We start from the raw sequence: 13,350 nt of genomic DNA, 5'->3' as shown, positions 1-13,350 counted from the left end.
AGCTGCACTGCTGCAACATCTTAAGGTACGTCTACACTACAAAATGTCAACATAAGTTCCATCAACATACAGCCACCACAGTACTTAAATCACTTTTGAATATTCACATGCTTCCTGTGAGCAACAAAGCATCTACGACACTGCAATGATCTATGTCAACCTAAGTGCTATATCTCTCAGAGGTGGAGTTATTAAGTTCACATAGCAGATAAGTTACATTGGCAGGATCAACATTTTAGTGTAGATGCTTACAGTTAGATCAATGCACAACAGCTTGGCTACGTCTACACTGGCCCCTTTTCCGAAAGGGGCATGCTAATTTTAAACTTCAGAATAGGGAAATCCGCGGGGGATTTAAATATCCCCCGCTGGATTTAAATAAAGATGTCCGCTGCTTTTTTCCGGCTTGTAGATAAGCCGGAAAAAAGCGTCTAGACTGGCCCGATCCTCCGGAATAAAGCCCTATTCCGGAGGATCTCTTATTCCTACTTTGAAGGAATCTTTATTTAAATCCAGCGGGGGATATTTAAATCCCCCGCAGATTTCCCTATTCTGAAGTTTAAAATTAGCATGCCCCTTTTGGAAAAGGGGCCAGTGTAGACGTAGCCCTTATATATGCCCAACTCTGCAGTGTTGACTAGGGATGTAAAAAACAAAGTTTAACCAGTTAAATAAGGGTGATGGGGCTGCTCCCTGCTCACAGTGGGCCCCATCATGGTGGAGCAGTGCACACTGGTTAACCATTCACATCCCTACTGTTGACCAGGAGTAAGTGTAGACCTGCCTTGAGAACAGACTCAGTATCTACAAGTGTTATTTCTACAAAGCCCATTATGCGCAAGAGAAGCTCCCTTACCGAACTAAAGCTGCATTTTTGTAAGTTTATAGATTTAGCAATTTTAGTAAGCCTGTAAAACTTCCTGTTAATTCAGAGCTAATTAATTGTACACAGGAATGTACTCAAAGTTATAATACTCTCTCCACTCCCGACAATTCTTTATTAGTTCCAGAGGAGTCTCATAAGCCAGAACGCTGCTAAGTGATGGAGTCAAGAAAAATGCAAATTGCATGGTTTGGGGTTTGGTTTTGTTTGTTGCTATTTTCTACATCAGCAGAAGGGTCATTTTAAGAAACGTAATCTCCTGATAGCAAGGGATACTCCTCAAACAAATGAGATGTGCACCTGAAAAATCTTTTTTTCTTCTCCTTGCCTCATGCTCTGAACTATTCCTTGCTTTCTCTCTTATCAATCAACTGCAGCTCAATCTACTTGGTAATAGTCAGTTCCTCCTCCTCACCTTACTCAAGTAGGTACTTATGTGACATGCCCTCCCTCCAATAGTGGCATCGCTGTGTCAGGCCCCAGATGCTGCTGCTCTTATAACACTTAGATGTTTCAAAATGTGTGCAGGATTTAATAGAGGGCATTACAAGTGTGCATTTCCCTTAGAGATTCAAGTAGTGCTGGGAACAGAAGAAAGCTCTATCAAGCACCACCTGGTAGAAAGTCTATCATGCTTACAACCAAGCAACGGGAAACTTTAGAACAAGATTTCCCCAGTCTATGGGTCGGGACCCAAATCTGGGTCGCCATTACATTTCATAGAATCACCAAGTGTCTTCCCAGGTGGCTTGGCCCCCTCCTCTTCCCCCCGTTTTTGAATTGCCTTGGGTCACCAAATCTTCCTGAATTGTCAAAATGGGTCCCCATCTGGAAAAGGTTGGAAACGGCTGCTTTAAAACAAGGATCCCTACTTTGCTTATACACCTTGCAGCCTGCAGGCCATTTGTGGACCATTAAGGTGATCTGATTGAGGGCGTAGACATTTTGCTGACACTAGCTACTTCTTCAGCTCTCATTGGCAAGGAATTATGAACCATGGCCACTGGGAGCTGTAAGGGGAGGTGCCTGCAGACAGTCAGCAAAATGTCTCATGCCCACAATCAGGTTGCCCACAGCTGCCTTAGGGAATGGAAGTCTGGATGTCTAGAATTAAGCTTGGTTGCTTGCTAGCTAGCTGTAGATTAAAAACAAAATCCTCACTATTCCTCTGCCAAGCTATTTTTGGTTCACAAATTTTATTCTAGTGGAAACACTGCAGAGTAACATGACTTAAGTGAGGAACTGAGCATGTCCAGATCATCATCCTGTCCATCAAAATTATTAAACAAAGACCAGGACAATAACTCACAATTATTAATTGCTTAGATGACATTTTCTACCAGTCCTACTCAAAAGTCTCAGACTATAGACAGGCACAACAATCTAATAAATTATGCATATGCTACAGGGCATCCAATGTTCTAGCATTGCAACTTTGAATTTTCAATGAATAAGGAATAAAATAAGTGATCAGCTCCTTATTTCCTTTGTTACAAACTCCTACAAGAAAAATTATTTGGAGACCGATGGAACCCAGATTACTTGCATGATTTGGAACTTACTTTACAAGTACTCATTCAAAAATAAATAGTAGGAGGAAAAAAGCGTTTTGTGCTTTTTGCAACAGAGCTCAATGACAGTACTTCCACACACTGTCCCACGTTACTGCAAAGTCTCTTTCCCTTGGCCGGAACAACAATTACATTGGCAAGAGGCAGTTTCACAGCATGTTGACTACCCCTGTGAACATCTGATGGTGTAACACATACATACCCTGCCACAGTAATAAGTGGTGAGGATGAGATTAGCTACATGTGCATTTTCAATTTCACAGCTATAACTTTTATAAATAAGTAGATGTGGCAGATTACATATTTGACTTCCCCTGCCACCCATTCATTTTGCCTGCCCCCATATAGTGAAGGAAAGCTATATTATTGGAACTTAACAGTGCCACATGTTTTTAAACAGAACTCCCCAAAAGAAACATAGGAAAGTTCTACTTCAAAACAGATGGTGCAATAAGACGCTCGGTGTTTAGTATCAGCTGTGTTAAGGTTCTAGTTCATCTACAACAAAACAGATCTGTGTAGGGTGGTAACTGCAATTACATTAACCTGTTTTTTTCACAGAAGCTATACTGCTAAAAGGTGCAACTTTTCAACATTCATAGATCAAAAAAGTATGCACATAAAGCTATGGAGGTCAGAACTCTATGGAAATGTGACCAGATGCTGTTCTATAAATTTGTATTACTTACTGCTATCACTATTAGTTACTCTTATTTACAACATTCTGTAGTGAATATAAAAAATTTTACTAGCTCCATGTATTATGTAGTTTTAGGACAAACTGCTATGGTACATACGTGCATAAACACTTGCACAAACTTAAAAAAGCCATCTAAATGTGCTTACATCTATCACTGTCATTTTGGTCAGCAATGGCATCTTCCAGAGTGACAGACTTTGGCTTCTTTTCATTATTTCCTTTCAAGTTTTCCCAGTCTGCCTGGTTGAATCTGCAGACCTCCGAGTCTTTGGTTGCTGTGTGGCCTTCTCTCTCTTTCATCTCCAACTCTGAGAAGCGCATCATTGCACGCTAGAAAGAGAATTGATATGAAAAAAAATCTCACACTAAAAGCTACTTCATTTACCTTACCTTATATGAAAGTATTTCCAAAGAAAAATCTGCTCAAAACCAAGGTTTGAGATAAATATCTAATATATAAAGTTTAAAATAGCTGAGTTGTATAAAAATATACGAAAATTCTAGTATCCATATGTAAAAAAACCACACAATTCTTTTATATATAAAGATATATTGTATACAAACAAAAACATTCTGTTTTGGAGGTATAAGAAACAAAACAAAAACATAAAAACAGAAACTGCACAATGAATAAAAACGACCATGGCCCACAAACTTCCCTTTGTGTATTTGGAAATGAAATTTAACTCAAAGGTTTATGTAAGATTCTAGTAATAAAAATTTGAAGAACTGACCTCACAGTAAGCAGCAGGTAGACATAAAATACTGTCCTCTTGTAATCCTTCCATCTATGTAATTAAAATGGGCACTCAATGGATCATTTAAATAATTTCATCCATTTTTATAAGCATAAACCAATTCTTTTCTTAACAATGCAAAACAATTTGGTTTAACTTATCTTTTCATTAAAAGTAAAGTACCTTAAGGAAATTCCTATACAATATCTGTCATCGCTCAAGTTCAATACTATTTCTATTCCTTTGCTACATCCTTGATTGGTGAAAAGGCTGCATAAAAGTTGCATAAAACCCACCAACACATGGCTGCTACTCCTGTCCATCAAATGTCACATATGAAATGCTAATCAGAGCTTCTGGATACCCTTTGCTATTTTATAGTACAGTCCTACTAAGAAGCTACAACAAACACTAGCTTAGCATCTCATATATTCTTCAGTTCCCATAACTTAAGTATTAAATATTCTGCAGTTATCAGCACTTTATCAGTTCTAATTTAAAACATTTTTTAAACTGACTAGTGAATACATACAGTTAACATCTACTGCTATTCTCATAACCTGGCTTCAAAGTTTTATAAACAAACAATTGTTACCATTTCTGGCAACATCTACATGAAATAACATATTCCCACCTGTGTAGAATATATCAAAGTTAATACTTGACTGTGACTTTATAAACAAGAAAATATGTTTTGGCAATTAATTACGGACTCACCTGCAGCGCTCGCTGCTCTCTGCTGAGTTGACTAGAATCTGCATACAGTTCAGTTGTAACACACTTGAATCGATCACCTACATAGCCGGCAGAATTTGCAATTCTTTTTGCCAATTTAGATGGCTTGGGTTTCAAAATTTTGCCATCAGTAGATTCTAGATCATCAGTTCCATCTTTGGTATATGTCTGATTAGATTCAATATTTGACTGTGTATTTCCCATACAAAGTTGTTTTGCACCATCTTGTACTTTGCCAAAAGACATAGTTGGACCATCACTCCCATGAGTATTCTCTAAGAAAGCAGAGGAAGGCTGAATTGGTAATCTTTCTTTATTTTGGCTTCCTGATACATCCTCTTTTCTTAAATTGAATAGTGGTGAATTCTGGGCCTGTTTAAAATTATAGGTTTCATGGAAATCATTAGTCCTTCCAAATTCTTCTCTCATTACAATAAAATCTCTGTGCTGAAACACTTGTTCTACCTTGCGCTTTGTGTGGTCGTTACTTTGATTACTGCTTTCAGTAGTAAAGCCAGTTTTTACTACATTTGTTTCACTTTTCACATCTTGGTCATCTCGCAGAAGATCTGAAAAGAGGTGTTTGTCACTTTTGGCCATGTTCTTACTATGACTTGAACTTTGGTGTGATTTTGTGTTCTTTTCAATAGGTATTTCATAATGTGTCTTTGTACTGGTTTCCAGCATCTCTGGCAATCTGTTTCTTGTAGCAGGATCCTCATAGCGAAGCCCTTCATGTGACCTAGATCGTCTCTCTGATTTTTCATCTTTATTTATTTCCAAAGCTGAATGTTGTAACAACATCGGATGTACCATCCCCATCCCCAGGGCATCTTGATAGGTCATAAACTCTCCTCTAGCACCTGGCAGGGTGTATGGAATGCCAGGTTTTGGTGCCAGATGTCCAGGGAAAAGACTGCCATTGGGTAACAAAAGTGGATGAGGATACACAGGTCCTTTTCCATGTAAAGATAAAGGGCTAATAGCTATTCCCTCTGGAACAGGAAATGGGAGATAGCTTCTTGGATACGGCAATGGTGGAGATCGGAATGCCTCATTTGGAGGTAAAAACATGGAACTTGATGCAAGGGCATTCTCATTTGCTTTGAAACTAGATTCTTGATTGTTGGATTTAGTCACTTTACTGTTATGTTTTGCAGACGTTGCTGAAGGTTGTCCTATATGCTGTATGACAGATGCAGTACTTTCTATAGCACTTCTGTTTGTCTTGGTGCAATCTACGTTAGCGTTTGGAGCTGGTGAGGCAGATGCTGGTCGACCGCCACTTGACACAGACCCTGAAATATTACTGATTACTGCTTCTGTTCCACCCATCCTAGGGCAAGAAGAACTTCTCTGCTGCGGTATCACCCAGTCTAATGCTTTGTTTTTCAACTGCATGTTTTTCCCACAATTATCTTCATTGGGACTTGGACCAGGAACAACCCAGGAAGAGGGTGCAGTGCTAATTATTTCAGGTCTGTAGATAGGACAGCCATTTCCCGAAGGAGAAATTGTTTCTTTCTGAACATCACTTCCAGGTAAAACTAACCCACTTCCAGTGCGGCTATGTACTAGAACAGTTGGTGCCATTTTTTTAATAAGATCTGATTTGGTTGTCTCTGCATCAACAACTTTTGATGACAAGTCTAGTGGTTTGTCTATAACATCTTTGGTAGTTTGTTTTTCTAGTAGCAAAGGTGACCTGCTGTCCTTTCTGTCATGACCTGTTTTTCTTGCATGTGTTGTAGCTTGCTGTGAAATTTCACCAGTGTCATGTGTTTTGGGAACTTTCCCATTAGACGGCCGTGAAGGAGGAAACTCATTACTTACACCCACGTATGGCTTTGGAAGCGTAACTGAAGAAGGAGACGTTGAAATTCTGGAAAACTGCTTGTGATACTCTGAGTAGGTATCCCCAACTTGTGCGGGCAGATGAACTCTGGGTCTTGGTGAATGAGATAATAAGAGAGTAGGGTCTGTTGACATATTACCAGCAGCTGACTTTGCAGATGGGACTCGGGGCTGTTTGCTGCTCTGAATATGTGGGTAGGTATGTGAATCAACAGGATTTCCAGGACTGACTCCCATCTTCCAAGATAAGCTTTTATCTGGACAGTGCACAAGTGGGGGAATTGCTGGAGATGCTGAAGCAGCTGAAAGCCTCATTGGTGAAGCTAAAGATGACGGAATGTGGGGAGTTACGTAGTGAGAAGGTGGAAGGTATAAAAACCGTTCACCATTTGTACATACAGGTGAATACGTCAGATGTTGTGGTAAGCTGTATGTGGACTGCTGAGGTAGCAATGCCTTATACATATTCAATGAATACTTATTTGGTGAGTCAAGAAAAGGATATATAGCAGGAGTCGCACCCTCCATATAAGGATTTACCCAAGGAAGCCTTAGGTAACTAGCACCATTGACATTAAGAGGACTTTGTTTGTCACTTGAAGTTCTGTCCAAGCCTAGCGTTTCCCCTGTTGGAACAGAATTTTTTTGTATTCCAGGTGGTGTTTTGTATATAGAACTAAAGCCATTTGGGGGTTTTCCAGAGACAGCTGCATTTTCTATTGCTTCAGAGGGATTTGATTTGAACTGTATCTCTGGATTTCTTTCAGGTGTAAATCCAAGACCAACTATAGAACTTGTAGCATCCCGTGCTTTCTCTGAGCCAAGTCCACATAAGCTGGAATAGACAATATTACTAGGGACTCTAAGTCCTTCCCGCATAAGTCCAGACCTGTCCATGCTCAGTGCTGCAAGACTGTCAATGCGATGTGCTGTAGTTGCATCCACCTTTGTAGAATAAAAAAGGTGTTATTTTTTCATGTTGTTAAAATAACATTACTCAAGACTATGGATATATCTTTAATTTTAAAGAGAAACAATATTAATACTAATACTAATGCAAATACATTTTTCATTGTTAAAATGTATGTAGGTTGAACTGGTGGACCCGGGTGCTGGAAATCTAAGTAAGAAGTTGGCTGCTTCAGAATCTGACTCCTGTAAATGGGCACCATTTACTAAAACTAGTTGTTTAACTAAATAACAGGACAGATGTTTTGACCCTTTTACACTTGGAACCTAACTAGGTTAATTCTGCCTTTAAATAATCATCCCCTTAAATTTCTTCCACTCAGCAGAAATTAGTAATGTGAAAGGTGAACCAGCAAGCATCACTTTTAACAGGTAACCCTTACCAGTTCTGATTAACCAGCGAGGGCTGGTGCAGCTCCTTGCCCTCCATGGGCATGGGGCTACTCTAGCCTCGTGGGGTTCACCAGACAGGACATTCCAGCCTGGCACAGCCCCTACCTGCAGCAAGAGCCACTCCAGTCCACCTACCTCCTCTAATCAGTTAAACATCATGTTTAAATGGTTAGCCAATTAAACAAGATTTTACATCCCTTAAACTCTTACTGAAAAGAATGACGGCACTTGTGTCATCCCAAAATGCAATCCTTTCAGAGACAAAAGCCTTCTGAAATACCACAGACTGACAAAAGTGGTGCCTATCTTCAAGGAAAAATCCAAGAAATATGGCTACACACCCAAACTCAACAACCGTTTTCTATAACAGCAGTAGTTCAGGAAAACAACCTAACTTGTTTAGAGATGGATCTTAATAAATTTATTAACAGGATTCCATGACAGGGTTGCTAGTGATAGCAAGGAACTGTATTCCATAACCCAGGAGTTGTCTCCCAATACTAGGCATCTATGAGAAATGCATCAATGGAACAGTAGTGACATTTTTTTAATCCCACTTCCCACTTTTTAAACAGAGAGCCAAATAGCAGGTGTTCTGATTTATTTAATGACTTCATACACTAATCCTGCCAGAATCACACATGTGCCACAACACATTATTCCTAATGGCTTAGAAGTAACAGTGCTGGTGGTGTACCACTCTGCATACAAAAGAATTAACAAGGTAACAGAACAGAATGAAAGAAATTGATTCTACCACAAGGCCTTCTTCACATCTTTGAAAAATAAAATAACCTTTTACCACAGCTTGAAGAAGGTCTCTTACCTGAAGCAACTTGTATCTTTATTGTAGTCCTGGCTGCACTTAAGGTTATTAAATAGCATACAAAAATGAAATTAAAAAATAGTAAGATGTTACTTCAGTCTGAAGCTATCAATCTCTTACCACACTGTGAGTCAGGTGATTTTCTTCCCTCAATTCCAGTCTGCTTTTCAGAGCATCGCCATCATTTACTGGAATTTTCCTATTAAAAATGTAAGCTTACTATTGAAAATATTCCTTGCATATAATATTAATAAAAGATTATAAGGCTACATACTTTAATTTCCTTATAACAATCCCATATAAAATTCTCTCTATCCTCTACATTAATGAAAAAAAAAAAAAAAAAGTAAATCCTGCCTGAGAACAGATTCAAGATAAAAAAAGTTTTGAATGTGAAGGTATTTTAGTCCACTTCAAAAGAACTTATCCCAAAGACAATTTTTTTAAACTTCATATCTAGTGGTAATGCCATATTTAAATGTACCATATACAGATACCATCTCTATATATTAAAGAGAAAAGAATATTAAATACACACCAATTCCATGCTAAAGAGGAACCTATTCCATGCGAAAGAGGAACCTCCACACCTGTGCCATATCACTGTTACAGAACTGGGACGTGTTATCACTGAAAGAATATACCTTAGTGCCAACTTTCAAACCCCATGAATAAAACAACTGACATGAAGCAGAAATAAAGTTTCATCATTACTCAGAAAAGAATTTCAATAATCTGATAAAAGAGGTAACATCAACTTGCAAAAACACATTGAAAAAAATCAGAAGCACAATTGTATTTGTTACTGATACGAACACCACCTAATATTACTGTATCTGGATGAACGCAATTAGAAAATATAGCAAAACTTCTCCCTCAGTTTATTTTGTGTTTGCACAGAGTTGTCAAAAAGTCACTTTCAGTGTTTTCCCCTGAACAGATCACAACAGCACACCCCTCTTCCATCGGGCTGTCAGTCAGCAATAATGGAGAAAGTTGTTTAAAAAACAAAGGAGTGGGGAGAAACAACAGGAAAATATTATTGTGAAAAGCACACACAAAAGTTGTGAGGGTTATACAAAGTTAAATCCAATGTCTGAAGGCATGTCGACACGGCAGAATTATTTCAGAATAACTGACATTATTCCGAAATAAACTTAAGAACAGCCATACTGGGTCAGATCAAAGGTCAAGCTAGCCCAGAATCCTGTCTGCCAACAGTGGCCAATACCAAATTATATTGAATCCTCACGTGATCCCTCCCCTGTCACCTACCTCCAGAGAAACAGAGGCTAGGGATACCATTCCTACCCATCCTGGCTTTCACGTCTATACAGCATGCCATTATTTCGAAATAATGGCAAGCTGGAGGACTTCTTACTCTGACTCCTGTAACCCTCATTTTACCAGGGCTGCATCTAAACTGCCAAGTTTTTCCGCAAAAGCAGCTGCTTTCGCAGAAAAACTTGCCAGCTGTCTGCATTGGCCGCTTGAATTTCCGCAAGAACACTGACGATCTCATGTAAGATTGTCAGTGTTCTTGCGGAAATGCTATGCTGCTCCCGTTCGGGCAAAAGCCCTCTTGTGCAAATGCTTTTGCGCAAGAGGGCCAGTGTAGACAACGCGGTATTGTTTTGTGCAAAAAAGCCCCGATTGCGAAAAAATGGCGATCGGGGCTTTCTTGCGCAAAACCGCATCTAGATTGGCACGGACGCTTTTCCTCAAAAAGTGCTTTTGCGGAAAAGCATCCGTGCCAATCTAGATACTCTTTTCCGCAAATGCTTTTAATGGAAAAACTTTTCCATTAAAAGCATTTGCGGAAAATCATGCCAGTCTAGACGCAGCCCAGGAGTAAGGGAAGTCAAAGGAAGAGTGTTCTTCCTTCAACTTCCTGCTGTGTACACAGAGTCAAAAGCTGAATTAAGCTATTTCGACTTCAGCGATGCAATTCATATAGCTGAAGTGGCATAGATTAATTCGTCCTTTGCCCTGCAGTGTAGACATACCCTGAAAGTATTGAGATTTTCTGCTTTTAAACTAGATTTAAAGTTGGTGGTGTCCCTTTAGCCAGAGAGGCCATATGGAATTAACTAGGATTCTTGAATAAATAATATAAGGTGAAAAAAACAACATATGGGGTGACAATAAAGAATCCAGTACCTAGATTAGGCAGCCAGTGTTAAATCACTGGGCAAGCCATTTGTTTTAAAGGCACTGAGAGGCTAGTTACATGGACTGGCATGTTAAATGAATATGTATTTGGATTAATACTCCTTCATAAGAATGAAATAAATTAAGTGTAAAAGTGCATTTAAAGGCTGCTTAGGGTTTTAAAGGGCGCTACTGCTTCACTGAACCAGGTTGCCTGTTAAACAGTAAATCACTGGCTGGTCTGCTGTCACGCACATGTCTTTCCCCTCCCCCCAATACTGGCCTGATCTCGATACAAGGCGGCAGCTATCTACTCAGGCATTAGGAAAGCGAATGAATTCTGAAATCTCACATCACAGAATCTTGGCGTGGCTTAACTTGCCAGAAGCTTAAATATTTACCTGTCTTCATTAATTCCACACATGCGGACTCTTTCATTGCTCATCCAGCTATGAACGTTGCTATACAAGGGAGTTGCAGAAAGCATGACGTCGTCTTAAAAGCGCTGCTTTTTCTTCACGGTTTTATATTCTATTAAAACAAAAGTTGAGAAGATTGGTCTAGGAGGCACAAACAGCACCGTGGAGCAGCCAGCCAAGCCTCCCTCCCGGTAATTAATAATGAATGCAGGATTGGTGTGAGGAGGGAGTTGCCTACGCTAAATGTTAAGGGAGATACCCTGCAATAAAGGAGCAAATTGAGGGCATTTATAGGTCAGAGGAGATGGATCTTTTCCCTAGTGCACAGCCACAAAATTAAGAACCATTCCAGGATATTGACAATTTTTTTAAAAAGTTTTACCAATGCGTGTAATTTGAACTAAGAAACGATTGGCCTGGCAAAGTCTACACCCATCCCCAAACATGCCCCGAAGCACTTTATGTACACCCAAATAAGGAGACACCCAGCACCCAGACAATGCATTTTAAACTGGAAAAAAATAATCTGCATTAGGAATATATAGTGCATTGTAATAATAAGTGTATAAGGTCTACCTCAGCCACCCTGCTAAATGCTGAGAAAGCGCTGACGAGTTAAACGAGCAGTGCTTTCCCAAAAGGGATCTAAAGGAAAACTCTCTTCTAACCTTTGTACATGGGTTAAAAATAGCAAGTGGGCTGCTGAGCTCCCCACCCCTTGATTTGATTAAGCACCAACCCCTGATGGCTTTTGCATTGGAGCTGCTGCGAGTACTTTCAGTAATTCAAATGACGCCTGCTTACTCCAGGGAAAGAAATCATTAGCAGGCTCGCTGACAGAGTATTAGCAGTCCGAGAGAGTAGGCGCTGCGTGGTGCAGCAGCAAAGGCAGGTGAAAGGTAGCCGGATTGCCGCGTCCAGAGACAGAAGGGGGAATGCCTTTTCTTCCTTCCTTCCCTGCCTAACGCCATCGCCACCCGCATTAAATTCTAGTTTGCTGCATGAGTGAAGTGTCAGGACAAGCTGCGTTTTATTAACAGGATTATCGCGGCGCATGATTTATTCCAGTGCAGGATTTTAATTGCTCTTTAGAGGTTGAGTCGTTTCTTTTGACTGAGCTTCAGCCTGCATCCTGCTGTTAAATGCTGGGTTAATAAGTAGGGGGAGACTTTAATGCACAGGATATCCCTCAGCTCTTCCTCTCTTACAAAAATAGAGTCCCTCCAACGGGAGACACGATACTCTTTTTACACATGCACACAAGCCAGCAATGGATGGTTGACCACGGGGAATTTAATCCATAACGTTTCCCAAAGCGTACATGTTTCTCGCGTAAACTCATTTCCTTTGTCAGAGTCCACGATATGCAAATGATTACTTGGCTATTTAATAGGGGAAGAATCCCAGAGTGGGTTGAACATAACACTTTTCAGCCGTTCGATCAGGGAGCTTTGGAAAAGAAAACGGCAGGAAAGCTCTGTGTTCTCAAACATTTCCCCCCTTCCCCTCTTAGATTAGTCTTTTATGTAAAGCCTCACGCCTGGAACAAATGGATATTAATGAAATAGCATGTTCCCCCTCCTCCCTCCAGAATAGTGATCTTTCAATAATGAAGTCCACAAAAACTGTGGTGAGGACACAAAAAACCGAAGAGATGAGATAGCGCCCTATCATTCAATAGGAGTTATTTCACTGGAAAGACGGTTTCTGGACAGATTTACTGGTTTCCAGATGCACGGCTCGTAATGTTTTCAATAGAGAAGCAGCAGCAGCACGGAGAGAGTGATTTAGGGTTTTACAGACGGTTAGTAGCCGCCCCGTACGCTGCCTCATCTGTAAGGAATGGACACAAAGTCCAAATAGATAGGGGCTGTGTGTAAAGGGGGCCCACTGTTCTCCCTTTTATAAACTCAGGGCATGAAAAGCAGACTAATATTACTCATTAGCCGGATTGCTAATGCTCCTCGTTTCCTCGCTGGAAATGTATCATTAACATCAGCTGCGGTGCCTGAATTAAAGCCTGTCAATCCCCTGCCATTTGCAAATAATGAAATTCTAAAAATTATGTTCTCGGCTTCAAGGTTCACTCGCCGGATCCGGCAATGCGAGAGA

General features: G+C 40.1%; 1 protein-coding gene across 12 annotated transcripts in view; it reads right to left on the bottom strand.

The window, feature by feature from the left end:
• BCOR (BCL6 corepressor) overlaps nt 1-13,350 on the bottom strand; it is a 107,091-nt gene that overhangs the window by 44,109 nt on the left and 49,632 nt on the right. For 10 of the 12 annotated variants that reach the window (XM_006133942.4, XM_014578961.3, XM_075913237.1 and 7 more), the window contains 5 exons: nt 11,221-11,350; nt 8,789-8,867; nt 4,609-7,425; nt 3,889-3,942; nt 3,301-3,484 (listed from right to left, as the gene is read on the bottom strand). In XM_006133942.4, coding sequence (XP_006134004.1) covers nt 3,301-3,484; nt 3,889-3,942; nt 4,609-7,425; nt 8,789-8,867; nt 11,221-11,306 — 3,220 coding nt within the window. In that variant the 5' untranslated portion in view covers nt 11,307-11,350. The remainder of the gene's footprint in view (nt 1-3,300; nt 3,485-3,888; nt 3,943-4,608; nt 7,426-8,788; nt 8,868-11,220; nt 11,351-13,350) is intronic. The other 2 variants (XM_075913232.1, XM_075913238.1) reach the window with 1 other exon arrangement.

The sequence above is a fragment of the Pelodiscus sinensis genome, chromosome 1 (genome assembly GCF_049634645.1).
Source record: "Pelodiscus sinensis isolate JC-2024 chromosome 1, ASM4963464v1, whole genome shotgun sequence".
In the NCBI taxonomy this organism is placed as follows: domain Eukaryota; kingdom Metazoa; phylum Chordata; order Testudines; family Trionychidae; genus Pelodiscus; species Pelodiscus sinensis.
The sequence above is the reverse complement of the archived record's forward strand: the minus strand, read 5'-3'. Positions and strand labels throughout refer to the sequence as shown.